General features: G+C 40.3%; 2 protein-coding genes across 5 annotated transcripts in view; both read left to right on the top strand.

Annotated features, from left to right (window-relative positions):
• Nucleotides 1-4,715, top strand: part of LOC134140275 (transmembrane protease serine 11E-like) — a 35,793-nt gene extending 31,078 nt beyond the window's left edge. The window contains exons 7-10 of the mRNA XM_062575205.1: nucleotides 835-1,030; nucleotides 1,819-2,078; nucleotides 2,913-3,055; nucleotides 4,554-4,715. Coding sequence (XP_062431189.1) covers nucleotides 835-1,030; nucleotides 1,819-2,078; nucleotides 2,913-3,055; nucleotides 4,554-4,715 — 761 coding nt within the window. The remainder of the gene's footprint in view (nucleotides 1-834; nucleotides 1,031-1,818; nucleotides 2,079-2,912; nucleotides 3,056-4,553) is intronic.
• A 5,219-nt stretch (nucleotides 4,716-9,934) lies between these two features.
• The window catches only part of UBA6 (ubiquitin like modifier activating enzyme 6), a 37,250-nt gene continuing 20,736 nt past the window's right edge, over nucleotides 9,935-26,448 (top strand). For 2 of the 4 annotated variants that reach the window (XM_062574428.1, XM_062574427.1), the window contains exons 1-16: nucleotides 9,935-10,013; nucleotides 11,263-11,325; nucleotides 12,806-12,900; nucleotides 13,321-13,349; nucleotides 14,168-14,262; nucleotides 14,801-14,912; nucleotides 15,858-15,938; nucleotides 16,501-16,623; nucleotides 18,728-18,851; nucleotides 19,880-19,983; nucleotides 21,506-21,568; nucleotides 22,607-22,683; nucleotides 23,121-23,187; nucleotides 23,393-23,536; nucleotides 24,191-24,258; nucleotides 24,539-24,617. In XM_062574428.1, the coding sequence (XP_062430412.1) occupies nucleotides 11,285-11,325; nucleotides 12,806-12,900; nucleotides 13,321-13,349; nucleotides 14,168-14,262; nucleotides 14,801-14,912; nucleotides 15,858-15,938; nucleotides 16,501-16,623; nucleotides 18,728-18,851; nucleotides 19,880-19,983; nucleotides 21,506-21,568; nucleotides 22,607-22,683; nucleotides 23,121-23,187; nucleotides 23,393-23,536; nucleotides 24,191-24,258; nucleotides 24,539-24,617 (1,302 nt within the window). In that variant the 5' untranslated portion in view covers nucleotides 9,935-10,013; nucleotides 11,263-11,284. Of the gene's footprint in view, nucleotides 10,014-11,262; nucleotides 11,326-12,805; nucleotides 12,901-13,320; nucleotides 13,350-14,167; nucleotides 14,263-14,800; nucleotides 14,913-15,857; nucleotides 15,939-16,500; nucleotides 16,624-18,727; nucleotides 18,852-19,879; nucleotides 19,984-21,505; nucleotides 21,569-22,606; nucleotides 22,684-23,120; nucleotides 23,188-23,392; nucleotides 23,537-24,190; nucleotides 24,259-24,538; nucleotides 24,618-26,448 lie in introns of those variants that run through there. The other 2 variants (XM_062574429.1, XM_062574430.1) reach the window with 2 other exon arrangements.

Below are 26,448 nucleotides of genomic sequence, written 5' to 3'. Positions count from 1 at the left end.
AGTTTTCCTACTGTCTAGCTGAAAGCAGGTTCTGGATGAAGGCCAGTCGGTCTTCGTCCAGGTAAATGGATCTGATCCTGGCTGGATGGGAGAAGACAGCAGAAGCAGCTCCACTGATGTAGAAAGTTTCTCAACTTTGTCCCTCCTTAGGAGCTTCAGCTGCTCCTGCATGTTTGCTCAGTAGCTGAAACCACAGATATTTTTATTCCTCTGCGGTTTGGAGAGTTACACTTTTCCTCATGGATGCACAGCGTGCTGGAGGGATCCATACCTTTATCCACCACTGGCTTAATGTGACTGTCTCTTTGCTTGAAGTGGCTCTCAGGGACCACTTGGAAACTCCCATTTGTGCAATACACAGTTGCCAACTTCCAAGTGACACCTTGCTAAGGGAATCCGCATTGCATAAATTCTAAAAACACGTGGCTTGGAACATTCCCATCTCAGAGACTGCCTTTGCTTATGTTTTATTCTAATGATGAATGACTCGGGACATTCAGGTGGGCAATCCCTATATTTGGGGATTGTCCTGTATGTATGGTGAAAGGTTTTGATTCCTGACGGGCTGCCCAGGCAGCTAATCCTGAATTAGTTGACCGTATTATGGCTTACCATAATATTCACTTCCTCATTCAGGCTTTTATCCAAATGGGTTGTGCATGAAGATCCTTGACTCAGGGGGCTGGTGGATGGTATGTTTTCTCATTGATGTTATACCATTAGAGAACCTGGGTGTCCTGTGATTTTATATATTTTCCACAATACCTGCAACTCTTGGTAGGCAGGTTTACTAAGTGGAAGAATAACTAATACACTCTTTCTCCTTTCCAACAGTCTGTGGCTTACGGCAGAATAGATCAGTCAAGTCAATAGCAAAATTGTCATCATTGAGAATAGTCGGTGGATTGTCTTCGGCAGAGACGGGGGACTGGCCGTGGCAAGCTAGTTTACAGTACAATAACATCCATCGCTGTGGCGCAACACTCATCAGTAACACGTGGCTTGTATCTGCAGCTCACTGCTTCAGAGAGTAAGTTCCCAGCTTAGAGAGACTTAGAGCACAATGTGCTCTGCATGCATCGAGTTGTGTTACTATCCAAATCTGCACCACCCTCTTGAGTGTTCCTGGCAGAAGAATTTTCTGCCTTAGAGAAGTCAGGGTTGAGTGGACCTATCACTTTCATGTTTCAATGAGGTATTAAAGACTGACTCCTCCTGAGCAAAATTGACAGTGATACCGGTGGAAATAAATGGTCATTTGGCATATTTGGCAAAAAACGCTTCAAAGGTAATGTGGCTGAAATGGCAGAGGGCATGTTTCCTATTATGCAAAGAGCTTCCAAAGGCACACCTTCGTGTTACAAAGATGCTGCAGCTGCAAGCTGCTACCCGAAGTGATAGTCCCACACTATGACCCCTCCATTCAGCCAGGTATTCCTGGCATTTTTTTCTTCCAGATCTGACAACCGTGAAGCTGCAGGGCACTTTAAGATTAAATAGCTGGTTGGCAGACTATTAACATGCAAAAAGAATAAAGGAGATGAGGCATCTTCTAGCAGAAGAGCACTTGCTCTGATGCAACCTGTAGCCACATGTTGGCTACACCAGGGGCCAGAAAAGGGAGGGAATATGAGACCACGATTGAGGAGGGAAGGCAGCACCATGTTATGAAAAGTCACATAGGCCTTAAGAATTGAGTGAAGAGCAGCAATGAAGGAGTTTTACGGTGAAGGCACTTGACTAAATCTAAAGACCTAAATATTTATACTTGCATGTTATTTTACAGCTAAATATTTACAGTACTCTTTACTATTTCAGCATGAGTCACCCTCACAAGTGGACTGCTACTTTTGGAGCTCTTTTGAAGCCACCAAGTGTGAAGCGATCAGTCAAGACTATTATTATTCATGAAAAGTATCGCTACCCAGAACATGATTATGACATTGCGCTTGTGAAGCTCTCTAAACAAGTTGAGTTTACAAGCAACATACACCGCGTTTGTCTGCCTGAGCCATCTCAGACTTTTCCATATAATATTTATGCTGTCATCACAGGCTGGGGAGCACTTACCAATGACGGTGAGTCTGAAGTCTAGCAGGCAACCAAGACATTACACGAACAATGGTTCTAATCTAATGCTGTATTGATATCATTTGAGTAGCCACATGGTGTATGGCAATGAGGCTAATTCTTGGTGTATAAGTAATAATTTGTTTAATCATGAGCAGCAACTTCTTCCTCCAAAATTAGACTGGAAAAAGACAGAGTTACAACACTAAAGCAGGAAATAGGAAGAAGACAGTCCTCTCCTTCCAGCTTTACCATTTCATAATGTGAATTCTTAAGATGGGTAGTCTAGCCATGTATGTGTTTATGTAATGCCTAAGAAAATTACCAGACCTGGCCAGGAGCTATAGGTAATTCTCTGGGGTTTCAAGAAAATATGCACAGTGAGATACCGATGGCAGCTTCCTGAAGCTCCTACTCTTATGAGGCCAAGCCAGGAGTAGATTTAGCCATGGAACCAAGATCTCGAATCATCTGTCCAAATCTCTTAGTAATTTGTGTCCCATACCATTATATAGATATATTACATATACCATTATACCATTATATACCATTATATATATACACCATTATATAAAACTCAACAGAATATGTGATGTTATACTTCAGGCTTTGTGTGCATCCATGTGATTGTTAGTGCTATCTTAGTTGTACAATTTCTGAGTGAGAAGATGAGCATATACCTTTTCAGTGAGAGGCTAACTTACAGGCAGCAAGAGGCAAAACCACTGTGTTAAGCTAAGACAAGCTGGTCATCCATAAGAGAACATTAAATGCTCTTTGTATATCTTAATTACTGCAAAATAATTACTTTGATAAATACCTAAACCAGTCTTTCCTCTCAGGTCCAACTCCTAATGTTCTTCAGGAAGCTACAGTGAAACTTATAGACTCAAACACTTGCAACCGAAAAGAAGTGTATGATGGTGACATAACACCTAGGATGCTGTGTGCTGGATACTTGGAAGGAGGAGTAGATGCTTGTCAGGTAACTGTGGCTGAAAATTAGAAAGGAAAATCCTTTTAATGCTGGTTCTGTATTTGGTCTATCAACTCTTAATTGACATTGTATTCATGCTTTAAGTAGGTTTTATTCAAACAGGAATTACAACCTGAAATGAAGTAACATTTATAGCACATCAGTTAGCACAAAAAAACTTAGAGAGTTAAATTACTAAGTATAATAATCAGAATTTAAAATTTGCATGGCATGAAATGAAATTCTCATTTTGTAACTCAAAATAGCTGATACAAGCCCATTTACTTCTCATAATATCTTGTGGGAAATCCAGCTAACAATTTGTTTCCACAAGTATAACTAGCTATCTCATATTGATGCTTCACTCCTAATTTAGTGCTTCCACTCCACACCAGCCCCTTGTACACTGCACAGTTTTCCCTTAGTGGCTTTTCTTTTTTTTTACTGGAGGTTGCTCTGCCAGTGCATATGTGTTTTCATCTCAGCAAATTACTCTGCAAGGGCTGATCATGACAACTACTTAAAAACAAAACGTGTATAGAGGTGATACTGAAGTGAGCTGGCCCAGATGAAATGAATTACTATGCGTTATACCTTTGTCATATTTGAGCATGACTGGTCCTTGACCTCCCTTTTTCAAATTAACATGACATGATGTTATCAGAGATACTAAATGCTAAAATATTAAATGTGAGGAAAAAGTTAAATGTCTCAAGCAGCCAAGACCAGACAGTACCCAGCTAGGAGGGAAGAAGTTTAAGAATGTAGCAACTGAGATGCTAGCAAACTTGTACAACCATGCATTGAAATAAAATTCTGGATTGATCATCTCCTAATAGAGATCTTTGGAAATAAATCCACTTCAGCACAAGCAAAACTGCCTGAAACAACGAATAAAGATAAGACAATTTGGTGTAAATTAAATGGTAGGGATATTTGTGTGATGCAGATTTGCAAATGTTGCAAGGAAATTTTTGCAAACAAAAATTATCTCCTAACAACAATTTTAAAAGGTTGTAAAGAACATATTCATAAATGCTTGCTGAAACAGATCCTTTTCAGAATCTCAGTCCCATAGATTCACATGCAAAGCGAAATTCTTTGCAGAACTTGTCCGGGAGATTTCACACCCCCTCACTCCTCACCCCCAAAATAAGCTTTTCTGTTGGCTTAGATTGCTGTATATATTTGTGTTTTCCTACATTCATTTGTATGAGGAGAAGGAAGAGGCAGGTGCAGAAGGGAAGGTATATATATATATATTTTTTTTTTTAATTGAGAAATGATATTGTAAAACCACGAGAACACATCAGGAGACTCCATGGCAAATAGGAAACAGCCACAGGCTTCTGACTTAGATTTCAGAAACAGTCTGAATTCTACATGGATGGCAGCTCTTGAAATACTGCTTGCTTTTGTCTCTTACAAGGCACAGCCTCTGGTCTGTGGAGAGAATTATATTTTGCCTTCAGATTAATGAAACTTTTCTTTCCTCCTCATTCTGTAGGGGGACTCTGGGGGACCGCTGGTTACTCCAGATTCTAGACTGATGTGGTACCTCGTGGGAATAGTGAGCTGGGGAGATGAATGTGCCAAAGCAAATAAACCTGGAGTTTACACACGAGTGACTTACTTCCGTGACTGGATTACCTCAAAAACTGGCATCTGATTCCAAAGTCAAAAATGGATTTAACTACATAGGCTATGTGTAACTTATACTCATCCACAGTTCTGAAAAGCTATTTTCTAAATATATATAAAAGTTCCTATGTAGTTTTGGTCAAAACAACCTTTGTCCATAGCAAGTGCTAACTTTGCTCTCAGACATCCCAATCCCTTGTGAATTTATACTAAACATCAGATTACCTGCCTCATCTCTGAGCTCTGAAACATTCTAAGTTATCAGAAATGATGAACGGGTGCTGTCGGACATCAAATATTTAAAAGCCAGCAATCTACCTGCTCTCTACGTACAACCATTATCCAAGAAAAAAAAAAATCTCTTCAGCCATAGTCGAGGTCTGAAGATGCCCAGACTCTTTAGGCCTAGTAGAAGCCAAACCTCCTTCCTCCAGTGAAGCAACTGTTTTCACGATTTTATTTCTAGCCAAGTGAACCCTTGATTATTCTTCTTGTTAGAGTCCATCACCTGCACTGCAGCCAAGACCCTGGGCATGTTTCACCAACCACCAGGAGCCTTGTCACCTACTCTGCTCAGACTAAGATGGCTAAGAGCCAGTCAGCCAGGACTGAGGGTAGACACTGGCTAAGAAAAAGGATGATTGCCATGCTTGCCGTAAGTTGGAAGGGAAGAGAGAAAAGCTTGATGCTCTAGTTATGAAGCACACTTTTAACAGAACTTGGTGGATTTTATGAAGTTTAAATTACTTGCAAATCCTTCTGTAGAAGTACAACATTATACTGCTACCTCTATACCAATGCCCCTTCTAGACTGATTTTGTCCAGTTTACAATTTGCTTAAGATGCAGAAACACAAGCTTTACCCAGGGTTGGTTGTGATAAGAATGTGTCCCTGCAAATAACCTCACCGGAAGGAAGCTGTAAGAAAAGAAAACCCTAAAGCCAGCATTTAAATTTGTGCTAAGGGAAAAATAAGTATTTATGACAAATAAACTAGGAGCTATCTTTCTTTTCAAATCAAGAAATAATGTGCATTTCTGAGGGTATGCCAGCCAACAGAAACCATTTCACTGCAAAGAAATTAAATAGTGATAAACATTCATGCTTCACTGAGGGACTCATCTCTGCCACGAATGAATATGATACTGTCTTATGAGACTGAACAGTAATTTCATGATAAAGAATAATCCAGATGAGAACTTCAGAATAAATGCTGTCCTTACATGTGGACTAAGCACTTTTCTTCCTACCTCTGTGCATGACGTCTCATAGGCTGCTGGTGGGAGGAGGTTCCAGTGACGTGAATATTACTGTCCCCAAGAACTTGAATATGAGGAACCTTCAATATGAGGAACCAAAATGTCAATCCCAGAAGCAACCGCTTCTGCTGTCTTTGGCCACCAGACTGCTTAGGCTGCGAACGCAGGACTCACAAGAATCCATATGAGACATGAGCGGAGCTGCAAGCCCTCACTATTTGAATCTACTAGAACTGAAAGTCTCTCCGAAGCACCTTGCCTCCCCTTCTATTCAGAATCGGACCCCTCCTCATCCTTTCCATGGTGCAAGCTCTGCAGGAGTCAGAATCTGTGGGAATGAGATGCTCAGAATTTTTTGTAACCTCAAGTCTTGAATTACAAGTCTACCTATGGATGGAAAAGCTGAAGTTTAAGACTCTGGTGGGGGGAGGAGGTCTGTCTTATTTTCAGGCCTTTCCAGTCTTTTTTCATAGTGAAAAGTGTTTCTTATCTTTTGAATTTCAGAAAATAAGATGCCTTGCCTCAGAAAGAAATTACTGAAGGTTGAGTTTACTTTTGCTTTCCAAATAGTTGTATCTTTATTCTGACTTTCCCACGTCCGTTTAAAAAAAGGAAAGGATCTCAGGACAGTTAGGAGAATAAGCAGATGCAGCAAATCTGTTTCCTTCATTTATTGAAGAAGTTTGTGATTTATGCACTTTTGAGTTGCTGCTATTTTTCAACTAAGAATTTACTGTGGGCCAAGTTCAGTTATACATTAGGTCACCTGGGAACACTGTTTTCTTCCAGTGTTTGGGAGTATTTGAAGGCATCCTTTGAAAAAAAATTACACGTAGGTTTTTTGTGCCTCTTATACTTTAAAGATGAAAATCATGACAAATGCACTTACAATCAACTGAAAGTGAATTGCAACTGAAAGTTGTTCACTTTCACAAATGGCAAAGTCTTTGTTTTACACTTAAAACCTGTCTTTTGCTTACGAAATGGAGAGGCAGCTAAGGGGGCCAGGCCCAGATAATATCCTATCCCAGATAATAATCCCTATAAACTGGTTCCTACCTCACCCTGAAAGAGACACGTGTATGTGATACCCTTTTTAAAATGAGAAAGTCAGCCTTTATTTCAGATTGTCTTGTGAGAGGCTGAACAGCCACAAGGCATGTGGGAGAACGTCTATCTTACTCAGGGAGTCCTGAGCCAGCCAGATGCACTTTTCTTCACAAACTTTTAGTAGACTGTCTGGTCTGGTTTTGTCTTTACTCCATGTCAGTGTTTTATTTATGAAGACTCTGTGTTCTGTGCTAGAATAAAACATAATATTGTGTGATTAAAGTTTTTAAAAACCTTTTATTATTATTCATGTTAAGATTTAGCAAGGATTTAAATGATATAAAGGTGATATATTTCATAACATTAAATGTATTTAAAAACAATTATTCCTTTTTTGTCCTTTTCTGTTTAATGATAACAAAACTAAGATATTTATTTGATTCAAAATAGACTAATCTTGTTTCTTTTGCTATAAACTTGTTCTAAAACCACAGCTCTTTCTGTCCATCTCCATCCCAAGAATTGTCTGTTTTTCACACTGTCTTGAGCTTTAAAGATGTTTCTACAAAGCGAGTCATCTGCTTATCTAAAATGCTCTAAGGTGAATTTCAGTAAAGCAAGTGATATATAGATTTAAGAATGAATCTGAACCTTTGTTCAAGAATCAACTACCTTGCCTCTGACCTTGCAAAAACCTGTCCTTACAACATGAAATTCCTGGCACTCTGCTGTTGGGAGTTCGATACAGCTGATGCAGCAGTTCTCCTGAGATTTCCCAGGCAGATTTACAGCTTCAAGAGAGAAGTTCCAAACTTCTGGTTAATCAAATAAAGTTCTTTGAGGCTTGCCCGATGCTAATTTTCAGCCTGGAGCATAAATGGGAAAGAAATAAGAGCCTGGTTGCACAACTCGCACGAGGAGCTCTGGCTGAATTACATCAAGCAGTCACCGGGGTCCTTCCATAAGTAAAGCTTGTGGAAACCGCAATTCCAAATCTGCTGCACCTCTTAACAAATTAGAAGAGCTGAGAGCCAAAAGTGATTATTTAACCCAATGAATATTTACCTGGTAACTCGCAGCCTGCGATAGAGATGCATGTGCATGGGAAAGCTGGCTCTTGCTCTTGGAAAGGCACCATACGCATGTCAGAGTGGATTCACCTTAGGTAATCGGTGCCTTTGGTTATCTGGATCTGGATTTTAAGAACATTGTTAACATGGTTTCTCAGAAGATGTCACCAGCTAGTGAAGCGCTAGGTGCCAAGATACTTTGGCTCACCCTGTTGGGAAGCTGGAGTCCTTTAAGAGTGCCAGCAAAGTCCTCTTATGCTGCACATCCTGCCAAAGAGACGAAGCCTGACCAGGCAGCACCCTGCTGCTACAAGAGGACATGGCAAGCCACAGTATATGGTGGGATGTTTGGAAACCCACCAGAAGAGTACTGTGGATGCGCATTTATGGTCGGTTCTGAACCGGCCTGTGTGCTAAACTGCAGCAGTCACAGCACTTTCAAATAACACTTTTTTAGGGAGAAAATTACATGGAGTTTTGTCAGCTATTTACTTATTAGCTCAAAAGCTGCATGCAGAATGGATCCACAGCAGTGTTCATAAGCTGTAGTCACTATGGGGCTTTGGGCATGAGCAGGCTTGAACGCAGAGCTGTTGCAATGCTGCTGAACACAGGTGTATGCCTGAGGCCACTGACTGGCTTTGGGAAGTCAGTACCCTGACAGCCTTGCTTAGCAGATCTTTGCTGCTTTGCAGATCTTAAAAGTTATAGATCACTTTTGCATGGTGCAAATATGGATTTGTGATTTTTTTAATGCTAAATTTACTAATATTTTAGGGCTATATATATGTTTGTAAAAAAAGGAAGCAACGGGAAAAAGAAGGAAGTCAAACAACTCCAGAAGTTTTAAATTTTGCTGTCTGGGAAAACAAGATGGAAACCTATAAACTCTTCATGATTTGGTACCATCATCCTAGAAGGCTCTTGAATATACTATTATCCAATGCATTTGGTAGCCAGTTTCTTTGGCTTCTGGGGTAAACAAAATCTGTCCATTTTGATTTGGCAACCTGCCTTAGAACGTCCTATGTTTACAGTTTCAGTGATGGTCCGCCTTGGCATAATTATGGATAAACTGCTAGGCAGCAACTAATTGGATGTTGCTATTTCTCCATTTAAGCACAGGGTTTTTCAGTATTCACTGTTATTATGCAAAATTTGTTTCCTGTAAGATGACTGCATAGCAGAGTGACTGGTATCTTAAAAATGCAATAACCGGGATGGAAAAATGGTAAGATTGCATTTTTCATACCACATTTGATTGGCAGGTTCTTAAAAATAAGATTTGTTATTTTAGCCTCAAGAAGGTTAAAGACAGGTGCTATTTCTGAGGAATGAAAATGTAAAATTAAAGGTAAAATTGCTCAGAGAACTAATAATTAGCCAAGTGGAAAAAAATGAAAAACTGAAAAAAGCTGAAAATATCCTTCATTTTGTATCCTTTTGTAACTGGCACCCTCTAATTCTGCCCAGCAGCTGGGTGCCCTGCTCTGCGAGACTCAGTGAAATCACAGAATTTTATTCTTGTATTTTCTGATTTCGTGTACCACGTTAAAAAGTTAAGACGCAAAGCAGCGGGCTATCAGCCGCGTTATCAGCGAAGGATGGCATTCTTCATGTGGAAGAACCGTATTGCTTTCTCGTTTTACTCCATCACCCGGCCCAGCATTGTGGACTTCTACTGGCCTCTAGCGGTTCTGTGAAACTTCCTCCCATCTTTAACATTTTTCCTTTTTCCTTCCTCCTCCCGCCGCCGCCGCCATGTTGCTGAAGGGGCGGAGAGGGAGGCGGGAAGCGCCGCGTCATGGCGGGCGGGCTCAGCGCGGCCCCTCGCGTCGGCGCAGGCGGGGAGGTGTCGCGGCAGCGGTTGCCGCTTTGCCGGCCCCTTCCTGCCTCGTCCACGCTGCTGCTGCCGGCAGCGCCTAGGCCTCGTCGCGGCGCGGGGAGGTGAGGGCGGCGCGTTACGCTGCGCGAGAGGGCGGTTGGGCGGCCGTTGGGCGGCGGTTGGCAGCCCGCGAGCGGGGCTCCAGCGTTAGCCTGTGCGGAGCCGCGGGCCCTCGCTGCCGCGTGCTCGCCGGCCTGCGGCAGGTGGTGTCCACCTGTGAAGCAGCTCAGCTGGCGGCGCTCGGGGCCTGCTTTCCCATCTGCCTCCATCTCCTGCAGCATCCTCCTGGCCGCCGGAAAACCGGGAAGCTGGGGCGTTTGGGCCTGCAGTTTGGTCCGAGCGCTTACGGGCTAAAGGAGGTGCGCTGTATCCATCTGAACACCAGCGCGTGCACACACACACACACACACACGCACAGGCGAAAAAAAGTTAACCTTCGGGCAGTGTTGCCTTGGAAGCTGTTGCTGGGTATGTCTGCGCATCTGTGATCTCAGCAGGAAAAGCTGTGTAGCGTTTCTCACCCTTGTTCCCGAATCTCCTGGTTTCCAAGGCTCTTGGTAGGGAGTTGTAAGAGGATGCACTGGTTGAGACGTGTGTGTGTGGGGGGGAGGGGGGGAGGGTCGTGTTTGCCCTCCTGTGTGGTGGCAGGCTATTCCCTTAAAATCTTATTTAACTCTTCAACTTAACGACTAGATTAAATGTTGCATTAATTCAGGGCCTACAGTATGACTTAAATAAATTTTACTACTTTTTGGGTAGTTTCTGCTAACTTATACATCACGTTATTTTCAAAAAGTGCTTCTGGGTATTGACTCTTGAGTTAGGCATAACGGTAGCCGATTTTGTAAGTATTTTCAGTTAACATAGAAATAAAACAGCGTAAATAACTGTGCCTAGCTGTTCTGAGAGCCTCTGTCTTCTAAATAAGCAGCAATCAAGCAGATACAAGTTGAACAACTTGTAGTTGCTAATGTAAAGAGAAATTTTAGGCTTACTAAATGCAACTGTGGCAAACGCAAGAATTAAATCTTGGGACTTCTCAGTGGTGTGATTAATCTGTCTCTTTGTATTCTGAAATCATTAGCTGAAAGTTTGTGAGTTCTTGTCTCTTGCATTTATGCACATCCTGTGCATTTTAATTGCCGCAGTGCTATGTTGACCTGTAGGTTTCTTAGCGTTCGAAAAGACTATTATGTAACACTGCTTTTTGCATTTCCCAGTTCTTCTGTTGAAGAACTTGGGGATGAAGGGGTACAATCTGTGAAATTGCTTGCAGGATAACCGTATGCTTTCTTTTTGTGATCCTTCTAGTGCAAACAAATTACATTGCATCATGGCGACAGATTCTATGGAAATTGATGATGCTTTATATAGGTAAGAGTATCCGATTTACATGTGCTGTTGAATTCTCAGAGATGTATGTGTTGACATGCATTAAAGCTAAAACCTGATAACAGTATCAGCTGCCTGTTAGGTAAAGGTGTGAGTGCTCATGCTGCTCTGTCCTTGCTTTTGAAAGGGAAAAAATAAAATGTCCAGCATGTGAGACTGAATCCATTTCCCCCAAAGTTTCTGAAACTGGTTGACTGTGAGAACTGGTTGAATTGCAGATGTAAGCAATCTTCCCGTAATTCCTTTACTGATATTTTGACAGGTATTTTTTTGACAATTGGGGTTGGCTAGTAAAAAGCCCAATTATATACTACAGAGTTGAATAAAGCATGGAAAATATCGGTAATGCATGCTTTTTTTGAAAAGGAGGACTGCTTTCTTTCTGACTTTAGCCTGGTTCTGCTTTGGCAGTTTTGTCAAAGCAGAGATAGTAGATACTCTTCTCTTTACTTGCTCCTAATGTTCTCTCACTACGTTCTTTCTTCTCTAACCTTTCTATCTTGTGTAATTTATTTCCTCTGTCATAGCTTTCATTTATTCCTCAATCTTTGCTATACTTCTTTGTCCTCGTGAACATCATCATCATCTCTGCTATCCTCTGAGACAGTTCATAACAGATAGATAAAAGTAGAAGTTTCAGAGTAGTGTGAAAGATCTGGATAAGAGAACAACCTGCAGATGAGCTGCATCTGTTTTAGTCAAGATTGTGAAGAGCTCTCTTGAGACTCTGCTAAGAAATTGCAGTGGGCTGGCAGGTGGTAGATAAACTTGAAGAGACTAGATCCATGGAAGCTGTGCAAGTCCGTGAATTTTTTCCTGATTCTTTCAATGGGGTTGTAAATGCCCCTTTTGGAAAGCTGAAATTCTATGGATCTATGTTGTCCTCTTAAGGGTGTGATCCTCAGAAGATGTCTGTGCCTTTGAATGCTAATATCCCCAGAAATCTGGCTGATTTGCTTCATTTTTTTCTGGTAATTTCTTCAGTCACTCCTCTGTAACAGTAATTGAGACATGTGGGTTGTAAGAGGAGAGCAGACCTGTCGCTTTACCCACAGAAGCTAATCCTCTCACTTTATGTTTATATAGCCTGTAGCAAATAAACGTAATGGTTAGTTTCAATAGCCTAATCCATTTATTATCTTAGTATTTGATGGTGATAATATTGTTTGATGTAAGTGTATTTCCTAAACTACTGTATAGTGCAACTGTAAGCATGTTATGTCCTCAATTACTTGTTCAATGGAATACATACATATAAATGTGCATATGCCACTAATGACACAAAATCATCATCAGAACTTGATATTGCTGATTTGAAACTGACTGGGATGGGGGAAGAAAAGCAAGAGCAACTTATATTTGAGAATATGTTAACTTTCTTAAAATCTCTGCAAATTCTCGACTTGTTGTGTTCTTGACTTCATTTGTATCTTGTTCTGATTTGACTTTATCTTGGGTGTAGTCGCCAGAGATATGTTCTTGGAGACACAGCAATGCAGAAGATGGCTCAGTCCCATGTCTTCCTGAGTGGTATAGGTGGTCTTGGTGTGGAGATTGGTAAGTTCAGATAATGTTTACTTAAGCAGACTCAAGTGCATACTGGCCCAGCATATTTCTGAAGCTTACTTTAGACATCATAAACTTGTCTTAAATACTTGAATGAATGTTTATGTTGCTTATGTGTACCATAGCAGATACAGGAAAATACAGTAAGATCCTGAATTTTCTCTAATAAGCTTTTTCATAGAAAAACATTTTAAATCTCATTTCTTACCTGGGGTATTGCCTCTTCTGTTGGCTTAAGAGGACTGGGTGCCAGATGCCAGAATGGAGCTGTGAGTTCCATTCAGCTGTGAAGTTCTTAAGAATGGCATGTTGTTATTGTCCACCTATAAATGATGTTACATAACTTTACCAGAATTCTGCAACAGTCTCTCTCCCTCTCTCTCTCTCTTTTTTTTTCTTTCTTTCTTCTAGCCAAAAATATAATACTAGCTGGGGTAAAGGTATGTAAAACAGCTTTGTTGTATGGGAATTCTTGGGGGTGGGAGAGGGATAGAAAGTTAGAGCCTTTTTAGCTACCTGAACTACTTAATGTTCTGAAAATGTCTTCCTGTAGAGGAGTTGCAAATGATTTGAGGACTTGATAGTGAAAATTATTAACAATCTATGTCATCTAGAGGTACAGTTTGATTCTCATGGTAGTGTGAATGTGAGTTTTCATATGTTTTGAGATGCTGAATAAAAGCATTCTGAGATACTTCATGTAATATTTTAGCCAACTGCTCATCAGACATTGAATGTTTTTGTTCAAATTCTGGTAAACCTAGTAGTATAGATTTAAAAGCCAACATATGTCATATTATTTGACCCAGCAGACTCTGTTTATACCTGGAGATTTTAATCCAATAACTGCTTTTGTCCTTGTGGGATTAATTTTATTAGACATATGCCTTTCAAACCTTTTTTTTTTCTCAATTAACTTGTTTGAATTTTTGAATTTTGGAAGTCCTTTCAGTTGCAGCCTGGAGTTGCACTATAACTGCAGTATAACAAAAGTCATCCTAAATTTTTAGATGCTCACATCACTGCAACCTGGGAGGAAATGCTTAATGAAATGCATCTTCCAGATATGTCGTTATCTCTTAAACACTAAGAGCTTTCTTGGCAAAGAAATTGGTGAAGTTAGTGCTTATCCATGGTACAACCAGGCCTGCTGCAATTCTAGTCCTCTGGCATTTTACGTGGGGCTGTGGCTCTATCCTCTTTGGTAATATGACTGTGTACGCTTCTTCCAGTAAATGCTTTTGCCTAACTTTCTTAGGCTCTTACAGTTCATGACACCAAGCAGTGTACGAAATGGGATTTAGGGATCAACTTCTTCATCCGTGAAGATGATATTACCAGTCAAAAGAACAGGTTGGTGAAATCTGTGAGGGGAAGGAGGGCAGAACTTGACTAGTTTGATCAGTGGCAAAAATAACAGCTCACTGTTCACAAACTGTTAACACACATCAAATGCTCGTTAAACCCCACCTTTGAAGGTACTGGCTTTGAGTACAGTGCCCAGGTAGACTTCATGGGAAGTCTAGGTTGGGACAGGAGCCTTGTCCAAGTCATGCATCTTGCATCTTGTGGTTAGGAGATTATAGACAGCAAATACTCTCATGTAAATGTAGTAAGGAGGGAAGGGGATATATTTCTTTCTTTGGCTTCCTCAGCTAGCTGTACAAGACTAGAAAACAGCTGTGACACTAGAACATCAATGAGTCTAGCTGTGTGTTGGACAGAGCTGTTTTCCTCAGACCCACTAGGAACAAAAATGTGACTAAATGAGTGGAAGTCATCATCACTGAGAGACTTCCTAAGGGACTGTTGTAGGTCATGCGTGGTATGGAATTGTCTTGAAAATATAATTGATAAATGGATACAAATTTGAAAGTTACCTTTCTTTCAGGGCTGAGGCCACACTTCATCATATTGCAGAACTCAATCCATATGTCCATGTTGCAGCATCAACTATGCCACTAGACGATAGCACAGATCTGTCTTTCCTAAAGCAATACCAGGTATATAACTCTACTTAAAGGAGCTGTGCAGGGTACTTTCCTCGGAACAACAACAAAAAAATTTTGATCCCTTTTTGTTTTGTTATACTTTGGGTCAAGAAAATGAAAACAGACACAGATATTTTGAGATGATAGCAAGAAGGCAGATAGTTCTTATTCTTTGACAAGAGAAATTGTCTTTTTTGTTTTTTGCTTGGATTTTTTGTTTTTTAAGGCTGAAAGAGTGATTTTATGTTCCTGATACTGACATTTATTACAAGAATAACTAACTGAATAGGATTGCCATGCAGTTTTTGTGGCTATTGTTTTTATTTCCAAGATAACACAGTAACATTTTTATTTTTTTTTACAATCTTACTGCATGGGTGTTTGATGTGTATTTTGTGCTTTGTATTCCAGAGAGCAGGAACACAAGCTATGTAAGGGTTGTGTATGTCTGTGTGTGTGGGTCTAATGAAATGTAAGTAACTGTGTGGGGGAATGAGGAGCTGTTCTGTTGTTCAACCATCTGTGGTGTGTGTGCATGGCTCAGTGCAAGCTGGGAACTTTCACCGTGTGGCAGTTGGTTATTTTATCTAAGCTAACCAAGTTTCTGAATATTCCAGCTGTAATAAGCCATGTGTAACAAAATAATACACAGATCTTATGCTTTGTAGCCACAAGCTATAACTTTATAACTTTAAAGGAATGCTTGCGAAAAAATAAGTGAGAATTTTCTGTTCCTGCTCTTGATCATCTTGCTTACAGAATTAGTGGAGCAGAAACCTATGTGTTCTAATCTGTAATGGAAAAACTGGCTCACGAGTACTTTTCCTGTTACCTATAAGGAAAGGAAATTTAGGGATTCAGGGCACCCAAGTATCTGGCTGTTGCTACTACGTTTTGCAAGACCTGAAGACATTGATTGCTTCCAGTGTCTGACCTTATCTGTGTTCTTGTTGACAGTGTGTCATTTTGACTGAAGTAAGCCTGTTGCTGCAGAAGAAGATTAATGACTTTTGTCATGCTCAGCAGCCACCTATTAAGGTAATACAAAAATGAAACGTGATTAATCCATAAAGTGAGCATTTTGGACCTCCCTCATGTTCTATATAGAAATGGAGAAAGCAGCCTGTGGGGAATATAGTCATATGCAGATATTCATTTGATGGAGCGTTGTGGGTTTTGGGACCATACTGCTTTCAGTGACACTGTTTTCTGCCCTGTTTCTGAATTCTATGTGTATGATGCTATCTGGTACCTGCCCTTCCCCCCCCCCCCCCCGCCCCCCCGATTAACCCATGATGACTACTTTTGTTCTGAGAGAACAGGCTAAGACTGAATTTAACAGTAGTAAACCGTAACAGTAGGACTGCATGTTGCTGCAACTCATGTTTTGAGTGGTCCTGAATGAAACACTAACGCAGGTTCTAAGTATCTCATTAATGCTCAACCATTTAGTCAGTGGCCTGTGTGCATGTGACAAGTTTGCACCAGAGTGGAAGTTGTACCTTGTACCTTGTAGCCCTGGACAAAGTTAAATGTGAGAGGTCACTCCTTTGGCTTCTGCTCTGTGAGGAATACTGATGTTTTTTACTTTCTGTTGTAGTTCATCAGTGCAGATGTCTATGGAATATGTTCACGTTTGTTTTGTGACTTTGGTGATGAATTTGAAGTGCTGGATACAACAGGAGAGGAACCAAAGGAAATCTTCATTTCAAACATCACACAAGTAAGGGAAAGAACTTGTTAAGCTGCTATAACTTTACATCATTATCACTTATTACTGGCTGCATAATTAAGTAAAATGTTTCACTTTAGCAGCCTGCTAGGCATCTGAAATAAAATCCCGTTAGTGCCTCCACCAAAAAGCAGTGTATGGTAAGTGCTAACACCACAGAGCATAGTGATGCCTCCTGTTCATTACTTAATATGTAACATGGTAATGCTGAGGTTCTCTTCTTTTGAGAGAGAGAGAAATAAGGAGATTTGGAGAGAAGAGGGCATACCCCTTGTTATGCGACTGGGTTAAAGCTTCTAGGGAAACCCTGAAGTAGGCATGAAAATAGCCTTTTTTAATGAACATAGACTACTGCAGGTATAGGGGAGGACTATTAGAATGATAAAGGGGACAGAGAACCTATTTTGAGAAGAAATTTGAGAGCTTGGTTGTTTTACACTATGAAAGCAAAGACTGCAAAAAGAATATTATTGCTAATACTGCTGCTGTAAAATGTTGAGGAGGATATCTGTTCAGTCTTGTGTTATTGTTCTTATAAAAAGGAAACAACTTTAGCTCTGTCTCTTAACTCTATCTGTTCATACCAGAAGCTTACTCATCTAATAGCAAGTTGTTTATCTTATCTCCAGTCTAGACATAATAATCAAACTAGAAGCAGTTGTATAACAAGTTAGATTTGATCTGAATTAAAGCTTGTGACATAATGATTTGCATGGCCTATTCTTTGGTCTCTCCAAAAAAGAATGGAACACTCGATTGTTACTCAACTTGTAAACCATACATAGCTGTGTTTCATGGCTTGTGCTGATTGCCTGTCAAGGCAAAAAAAAAAAATTTCCTTCTGATTCACAATCTGATAATTGGGTTTAGTTCCTGAGAATCTAGGATCCTGGTGATGTCCTTGTCTTCCTTGTTCTCTTGTAATATATTTCTCTCTGGAGAGCAGTGCATATTCTGAGCCCTCTGGATTAACCATTTCTTAGGGTTATGATAACATAGTCTTTAGAGGGCTGGCATCAATCAAGGTAGCTTCTTCTAGTCCTGAGGGTTCTACCTGCTAAACTGAAATGAAAAATAATTAAATCAAACTCTCTGCAAAAAACCCTGGCAGTCTTTGCTGTCAAACAACTAAAAGTGATATATGTAACTGTGCAGTAAAAAACATGCGACCCTGTTGTCGTCTTGAAGCTTGTATTGATACCAAAGATGGATACTTCTCTGATTCTTTATGGCACTTGGGCCCTTTAAAGAGAAGCTTACTGGTACATTGATTTTAATGGACTAACAACCAATTATAGGAAGATCTGTATTTCTAGTTTAAATTTGCTTTTAAATATTTAAGTTTTATACTACTTGATAGAACTCTTTCTAGTACTAGGAGTCCAGGAAGAGGTGTGTCTACAGGCCAGGCTTGCTTGCAAATCCACCGTCTTTTCTATGGCATGAGTCGCACCACAAGGCCTTCCTGAAGAAGTTTCTCCGATACTGCAGAGGGGTTTCTGTGTGCTTGAGAGGTTGGGCATGTCATCCTGTGGCATGACGTGATGTTGTCTGAGACTCCTGCAAGCATAAGCTTGTTTGCCTGTGATCTCCTTGAGGTTGTGGCTTTCCTATAATTAAGGATGTCCAGCTTCATTGGCTTTGGAAGCTTGTGGTGTCCTCTTTAAAAAGATCAGATGGAAAGGAAGCATGGAATAATAAGGACCATTCATAAGACTTCTGCTAATGTATATGAAAATTACTTCGTAAGTATAGTCTATTTTGGGGTTAGAAAAAGGATGCCAATTTGCTGCTTCTACGGAACAAAACAATGGCTAGTTAGAACTGATGGCGATTTAGTTTACTAATATGCTGACAACTGTAAAATATGAGTAGGTTTGTGTTGGGAAAGCACTGTGCAACTGAAAATAATTTAAGAGAAAAATATATTATCATTTTAAGTAGGGAGTAGTAACTCCCTACTTGGGACAGAACATAGGTAGTAAAAGTGTTAGTGGATGTAGTTTCAGCAGATAAAGGTGTGTGTCTAGGATAAAGTACAACCCCTTCACACAAGACTCTTTCTCTTTGCTAACTTTCCCATTTTTACTTTCAGTCAAATCCTGGTATTGTCACTTGCCTTGAAAATCATCCACACAGGCTTGAAACAGGACAGTTTTTAACCTTTCGGGAAGTTAATGGAATGTCATGTTTAAATGGATCGACACACCAAATAACAGGTAAACTGTTACTGACTTTTTTGTATATGTATTTATTTGCAGCCTTCTTAACTCACTGCACTGATAGTTATTGCAGCCAGAAGAGTATCGGGTCCAGAGTGAATTTGCACACACACAAATTCTTTTTGATGTGGAGGTCATTCTAGTGTTATCTTTATTCCATTTCTGTCTAATAAAGCCTTTTCAACTTCATTTACTGCTTAGCAAGCAAGTGTGAAGAGCTGGAAACTAGCTGGCAACCTTCATGGTTACTGTCCTCCATCTGCTGAGTGAATTATATTGTTATTTAGAGGCCTCTATTTTGTTGTTTGGGATCTGCTTTTCAGTGCTCTCTCTCTCTCTCTCTCTCTCTTCTTTCTTTCTTTCTTTTTTTTAAATTACTTTGTAGTTTAAAGTTAAAACAGGACCCTTGAAATATGTGGCTGAGTCTGCTTTTTCTGAGCTATTTTGTTTTGTTTTACTAGTGCTGATGCCATGTTCTGTTCCTTTCGCTTAATCAAAGCCCAGTGTTAGGTTTCAGTTTGCATGTCCAGTGATTTGGCAAACAAAACATTTGTTTTTGTGTCCTGTTCCTTTAACTGAATGACACTCCAGATGATATGGGAGGAAGCATTTGACTTAAATGGTCTAGTTGCAGAGCTGCTTTATCCTTTGAAGTCCTAATCCCTGGGCTAAAATCTTACTCTGAGCAATACACTGGGTGCTGCTGTGTGCAGTCCTGAGAAAACCAATGATGATTTTGTGTTTGTTACAGAGCTGTGGTCATCAGAATTGTTGTTAAATCTGCTGCCCCTTTAAAAAGCGTATTTTGTAACAGATCATGTGAAACTAATGCTTTAGCCCAGAACATGGCAGGGAGGGACATTCCTGTTAAAATTAGCGGGATCAACTGTGCATGTGATTTCAAAGAAAGATTGTGCACTAGCATTGGCAAAAAACCCTCACTTTCTTATATATAGAATTGTAGTATATACTGAAACTTTTTCTCATCTGTCGCTGTCACCGTGCTTATTCTCTTCTCTCTTCAGTGGTGTCACCTTACTCCTTCAGCATTGGTGATACTACAGATATGGAGCCTTACTTACATGGAGGCATAGCTATCCAAGTGAAGACACCCAAGATGTTTTACTTTGTAAGTGTTTGTTGGACAGAACCAGGTTCTTGGGGTGAAACTTGGCTAAGGAATGGGAGCAGTGGTCAGCTATGATTTGGGTACCCATGGTTTGGGTTTATACTGTTTACGAAAAGGATGGTGATGCTGATTAATAAATGGCTTAGAATATGGAATACTTCAATTTCAAAGTTACCCACTAGTGTAGAAATTGGTATTTTATGGGCAACCTGTGCCTATACTGCTGAGGAGTTCCATAAAGGCCCCAAAATTTGTGATTTCTTGGCAGCCTTTGTGAAGAAGAGTCAGTTGGATGAGTTTGTATGAGAGAAATAGCAAACTGCATTGTGCGGCCTCCCCTTTTTTACCCACACAAAGCAGATCCTGGCTGCTCCAGGACATCCTGCTAAAGACCTGGGAGTGAGGATCAGCCTCTTCTACTGTGAGAACACACTGCCCAGCTGTATCTTGTGTCCGCAAAGTGGAGCTTCCTGTTCTTGTGCAATTGGGATGTTCTGCAAGCGCACAAGCAAGTGCACGTAAAATCGCTGGTAGCTGACTTCAGAGCAGTTCTAGACATAGGTCTTGCCACTAGGATATGGCATGCACGTGACGTTTGTTCTAGGGATAGTTTCTGTTACTGAAGAGAGAAGTTTAAAACAATTAAATCGGGAGACAAAAAAGGAAGTAAGATGCAGCTCTCTGATGCTGCCTATCTAAACAAGACTTTACATTCCTTGTAATTCCAAAATACTTCTGAAATCATCTTTCCCTCCAAGAAACTACACAGCCCCTCACTTTGGAGAGCATGGAAGACATCCCTGTGCTCATAAATGAGAGAAATCTCCCAATAAAGCCCTCGTCAGCAAAGAGCAGTGGCACTGTGAAACTCGACAGAGCCTTCGCTTAAACCGTTTCCCAGTGAACATTGTTACATCCACTGTCATGTATAGCTGTATGTTATTCAGGGTGGCAATGTTACCGTATTTAAGAGCAAGACCAGTGAGACTACCACCCTCCTACCTTGCACATAGGCTCACAGCAACTTTTGTCTTCAGTAACTTCCTCTTGTGGTCTGGAAAAGCTGGGTTTTGGGGCAATAAGGTGTGCCTTCAGCTCTTTCGCCAGGAGGTAAACAGCCTATTATTACTACTTCTCTCTCTGCTTTGCAGGTACTGACTGCCTCTTTCAGAGGTGGTCTAGCTGTTCTGAGCTGAAGTCGAGAACTTCAGTTATCTCAGACGTGAGACCTGATATCTTAGTCTGATATGCCTGGAAGTTGGTTGTCTTTTTCCAGCTGTACTGATTACTCTGATAGGAAACTTTACTAGAAAGTTTGTGGTAGCTTACTGTTTTAAGCATCTTATATGACATTAATAATGGAGAGAATAATAGCAATGAAAAACTAGAAAGAAAGGATGTTTAATTCTTGGTCTCTTCAAGATGAGTGTTGTTTTGTCATGTAGCAGTGACTGCCATGCTCTTAAGTGGGTGTACTGTTATCCTGTTTTGTTTTTCTTTTCTTTTTTTTTTTTTTTTTCAGGAACGGTTAGAGAAGCAGCTAACAAATCCAGTATGCCTTGTTGCAGATTTTAGCAAGCCTGAGGTAATTAGTGTGTGGGGATTTGGGTGTGAGTGCTTTAATATTGTAACTATATAGAATATAATCTGCAGCTTTGTATGTATAAAAATATGCGTCTTTAACTCTTTATTCTGTAATAGCTACATGTGAGTTTAAAGTAAAAAGTAAGAGTAGGGTATCAGTTTATATCTAGTCACCCAGAACATGCATCTGAGTTGCAATCCCAGTGGAAGCTTGTTATCTGTGAATTGCGCTGAGGACATTGCAGGTACTAAGTTCAGCCATTTCTCTGTAAGTGTGCTGTTTAAAATCTCAGGTTTTGATAACTCCTTAATTCATGGGGATACAAATTTTGCAAGTGACACAATGCCTTTTCCTGTGTTTAGTGATGTTTGGTTGATAAAAATCACACAGCAATCGAAGCAGGGATGAAGGGAAAAAGTCAATCACAGACTGGTTGGAAACTGGATTAGCAGTGTGAGAATAACTTTTCTTTTTTCTTTGAAAAAAGATATTAAGAGGTATTTTTAAAATTCAACAAGAATTTGGTAGTATTTTCCTTTAGCACAGTTTTAGTAATGTATTATGGACATGCAAGACCTGTAAATCTCTGGCCCGTTCATATATTAAACTAAATTATGTTGATCTAGTGATTTTTCTTTTTTAAAAATATTTTCTGGATAATGAATCTGATTTGTCTCTTCAGTTTTTCTACTTCTGATCCTTAATGCTTGGCTTTGGTATTAAAGTTTGTCAAAAAGCAATGCATTCTAATATCTAATTTTAAAAGGTTACCTAGTTTTCCAATTTCGACGCAAAATTTTTTTAGGGACACCTTATCTGGACTTAGTGGATGCTGAGTGTGTGAAAGGTGTTATGTTACTACTGGGCAATATTTTATATTTTCAGTTTTTAAAACCACTAGTGGGAGGTATTTTAAATTCACTTTTTAATACGCTTTAGATACAAACTCTATTGGAGCTGTACATTTAAGAAACAAGGTACAAAATGGTAGCAACAGTTCAAATAAACAATTGCTTTTGTTCCCTATTGACTTAACAGGCCCCTCTACAGATCCACATTGCCATGCTTGCCTTGAACCACTTCCAGGAGAGCTTTGGTCGCATCCCAAACATTGGGTAATGTAGCAGTCTTATGCTCACTAGCTGTGATAGCCTTTAATTGGACAGATCTCTTTTTATTGTAGTTACTGAATGGATGTGTGACATGGTGCCTGGTCCATCTAATAATAGATGACACAGAACTGAAAAGCTACATCTAGATGGAAAATGTCACCTGATGCCGGTCTGGGTTTGAAACAGGGCTTTCCCAATATAGCAGTGACACCTCCTAAGCCTTCGTTGACAGAAAGAGACAATGAGACTCTTGTTCTTGACCTAACCTTAATGTTTAGAAGTATATATTCAATGCTTTTAATCATCTTAATGTTAAAACCAATATAAATTTCTAAACTCTTCCTACTGTTTATAAACAAATGCTTTGTTCTTGGTTGATCATGTTTCTAGAAGGAATCTGGAGTGTTTAAATGATCATTATTGTTTCCACTCTTGTCTAGATGCCTTCAGGATGCTGAGGAAATGCTGAAAATAGCCATGTCTGTAAGTGAAACACTGGAAAACAAGGTGAGTAGTGAATAAGCAGCATTAGAATGTGCTCATTTACCTGTCTAAATGCGGTGCTTCAGTTGTTGGCTCTTGCTCTAGGCTTTGTATCTGTCTTTAGATGGTTTAGGTGTTTGTTTTAAATGCCATGCAGGGTGGTATAATACAAGCACTGACTTTCTTGGTTGGAAGGATAAAGCTGTTGTTACTGTGTCTTATTTTTCAGCCTCAGGTGAATGGAGATGTGGTGAAGTGGCTCTCTAGGACTGCTCAGGGATTTTTAGCTCCTCTGGCTGCAGCAGTGGGTGGTGTTGCTAGCCAGGAAGTCTTGAAGGCAGTAACAGGAAAATTTTCTCCGTTGCAACAATGGGTAAAGCTGTTTTTGCTTTTGTACCTTTAGTTTGATGGTGATGTTATGAATGGATGACAGAGGCTGCGTATGAGTGCTGTCTGAGCAAAACAGCCTAAGCAACTTCTTTAACAAAAAGAAGAAAATTAGAGACTCAATGTGGGTGAAAATACTGCAGTTTTGTGCATGAAGCACGCAGTGAAAGTGCAGCTGGTTTAGATAAAGCATTCATCTAGGGGATTCAGGCATTGCATTCAGTTTGCTATAAGTCAGGCGAGCATCGGCTTGGCTGTGAATGACTGCAAGGTATGATCCATTCCAAATCCCAGCTAAAGCCACTACACACACCAGCAGTGCTTTCAGCACCCCAGAACTAGTGGCAAGAGTAAAGTTATCTTAAAACTGTGCAGCCTTTTTGAGGGGATTTGGAGTAATAATATGCTGGTCACAATATACTGAGTTTGTGGCTCAAATCTCGGTGAGCTTTTTCCTCTGTGGGCCAGACGCTTTTTCCTGTCTTCTAAAAGTAACTGAATGCTGTATAGTCTTCCATTGGCAGTACAGACCTTGTTCTTTAAATTTGTAGATTTTGTTTTATACAGAAAATATTTGTTTTGTTTTTTTTAAGCTTAAGTAACAAATATTTTTGTGGTATTTTTTTTCCCCCTCCTACAGCTATATATAGATATGTTAGACATTGTTACACCACTAGAAAAGACAAGCTGTGAAGAATTTCTCCCACGGTAAATATAAATACAATCTGCTCTTTTATATACTGCTCACATCTGATTCTCAGACAGGCTTGCTTTTTTTAAGTTAGTTCAGTGTAATCTGCTGGAGGTACAGTTTCTGAGGTGAGAATGTGTGTCTTATTTCAGAGCATGGGAGGAATAAGAGTTATAGGGGACTCAGTCTGATTCTGTCAGTTTACATCCATGTACAGGTTGGCACCAGTGATACTAACATGAACATGATAAATGACAACTTGCTACTCTTCTGTTTTTATCCCCTATGCTTGCAAAGGGGAGATAGGTATGATGCCTTGAGGGCTTGTATTGGAGACTCTCTGTGCCAGAAGCTGCATGATTTGAATGTTTTCTTGGTGAGTATGACTGACATTGTTAGGCTTTTTGCAAATACTCTTTGCTAACACAGCTAATGCCAACTGTCTTCCAGTCAGTGTGAGTGGCCCTGATTATGTGTGTCATTGCAGAGTTAATGGTCCAGAATTGTCATAGGACTTGTCTAAGTTGCATTGGGCACAGAGTCTCCTGCACAGTGCTTAGATTCTGGAGATAGCTTTGTAGCTTGGAATTCAGTTGGGTCTTGAAAACATCCAAAGGACAGAGCTTGCATGACATCTCTGGACAACCTCTTCCAATGCTGTTTACTTGCACGGTGGAAAAATGTTTCTTCATGTCAAATTAGAACCTTCCTTATTTCATTTTTTTTGAGCGTTGTCTCTTTTCCTTCTGTTGTGCACCTCTAAAGCACCTGTTTTTGTCTTTGCAATAACCTTCTCTTGGGTTTTAGGAAGCAGCTATTAGGTCCCCACCCCCTTCCCCAAGCCTTTTCTTTTCCAGGTTAAAGAAGCCTAGTTCCCTCAGCCTCTCTTCATAGGGCAAGTGCTCCAGTCCCCTGACCATATAAATGGACGTACCTAAACTTATGAACAGCTTAACAGCTTTTTCTTTTTTTTTTTTTTTTTTTTTTTTTTTTTTTTTTAATTGGTGGGCCGAAAACTGGATGCCGTTTTCTAGATACGGTCTAACAAGTGCTTCCCTTGATCTGCTGAATGTGCCTCTGCTAATACTGCCCAGTGTGCCCTTCATCTTTGTTGCTGCCAGGGCAGTGTCTGATGTTTAGTTTGCTGTTTGCCAGGAAACCATCTCAGCAGCACCACTGCCTACCCGGGCTGTGCCATAGCAAAGGGTTGCTCTACCTCTGCTGCAGGAGTCTGTGTTTGTCCTTACTGAATTTCAGGGGATTCCTCTTGCCTGCTTTGGTCCCTCTGAATGGCAGCTCTGTTCTCAAGTAACTTCTCTCCCAAGATAAGGAACTTTTTCATTGCTGAACTTGATGAAGGCATGTTCAATCCCCTCCAGGACATGGATTAAAATTATTAAACAGGGTAGGTCCCAGTACAAACTGCTGAGAAACTTCGCTTCTAACCAGCTTACAGGCAGAGCATCAGTCATAAACCACTACCCTTTGAGTTAGCTAGTTTTTCACCCATCTTTTAGCCCACAAATCTCAACCATAACATCCCAGCTTGGATACAAGGATACTAGAGGAGTCTCTGTTGAAAGCCTTGCCAAAATCAAGATGAACAACATAGCACTCTTTTCCCTTGTCCAAACATTTTGTAATTTTATCATAGAAGGCAATCAGCTTGACAAGTATGATTCAGCATTCATGAATCCATGCTGGCTATTCCCAGTCACATCTCCTCCAATATTTGTTCAGAAACAACTTCCAAGAGGGCTTGCTCCATGATTGAGGGACCAAAGTAAGACTGACAAGGCTGTAGTTCCTGAAATTGTCCTTCTTGAAGATGGCTGTAAGATTTGTCTTTCTCCAGTCACTGGGGAGTGTCCTTGACCGTCACAACTTTTCAAAGATGATGGAGAGCAGCCTGCAATGGTGTCAGCCAGCATTCAGCACCCTTGGATGCATCCTGTCAAGTCCTATGCTTTTGTGTGGGTTGATCTCTCCAGGGGTCCCTTACTTGATTCTTCTCAGATGCTGGTAGTTCTCTCCTTCTTGACTACTTCCTTGGTAGTTATCTTTCTCCTAGTTTCTAAGCAGTTCTCCTTTATTAGTAAGCAGCAGATCCGGAAGTGTCACCTCTGGTTGGTTCATCTTAGGCCTGTGTTAAGCTATCCTTAACACGCTCTGGAAACTCCTGGATTGCTTTCATCATTTTCACTTAT

This window comes from Rhea pennata, chromosome 4 (assembly GCF_028389875.1).
Source record: "Rhea pennata isolate bPtePen1 chromosome 4, bPtePen1.pri, whole genome shotgun sequence".
Taxonomy (NCBI): Eukaryota; Metazoa; Chordata; class Aves; order Rheiformes; family Rheidae; genus Rhea; species Rhea pennata.
Note: the sequence above shows the minus strand (reverse complement) of the source record. Positions and strands in the feature narration are given on the sequence as shown.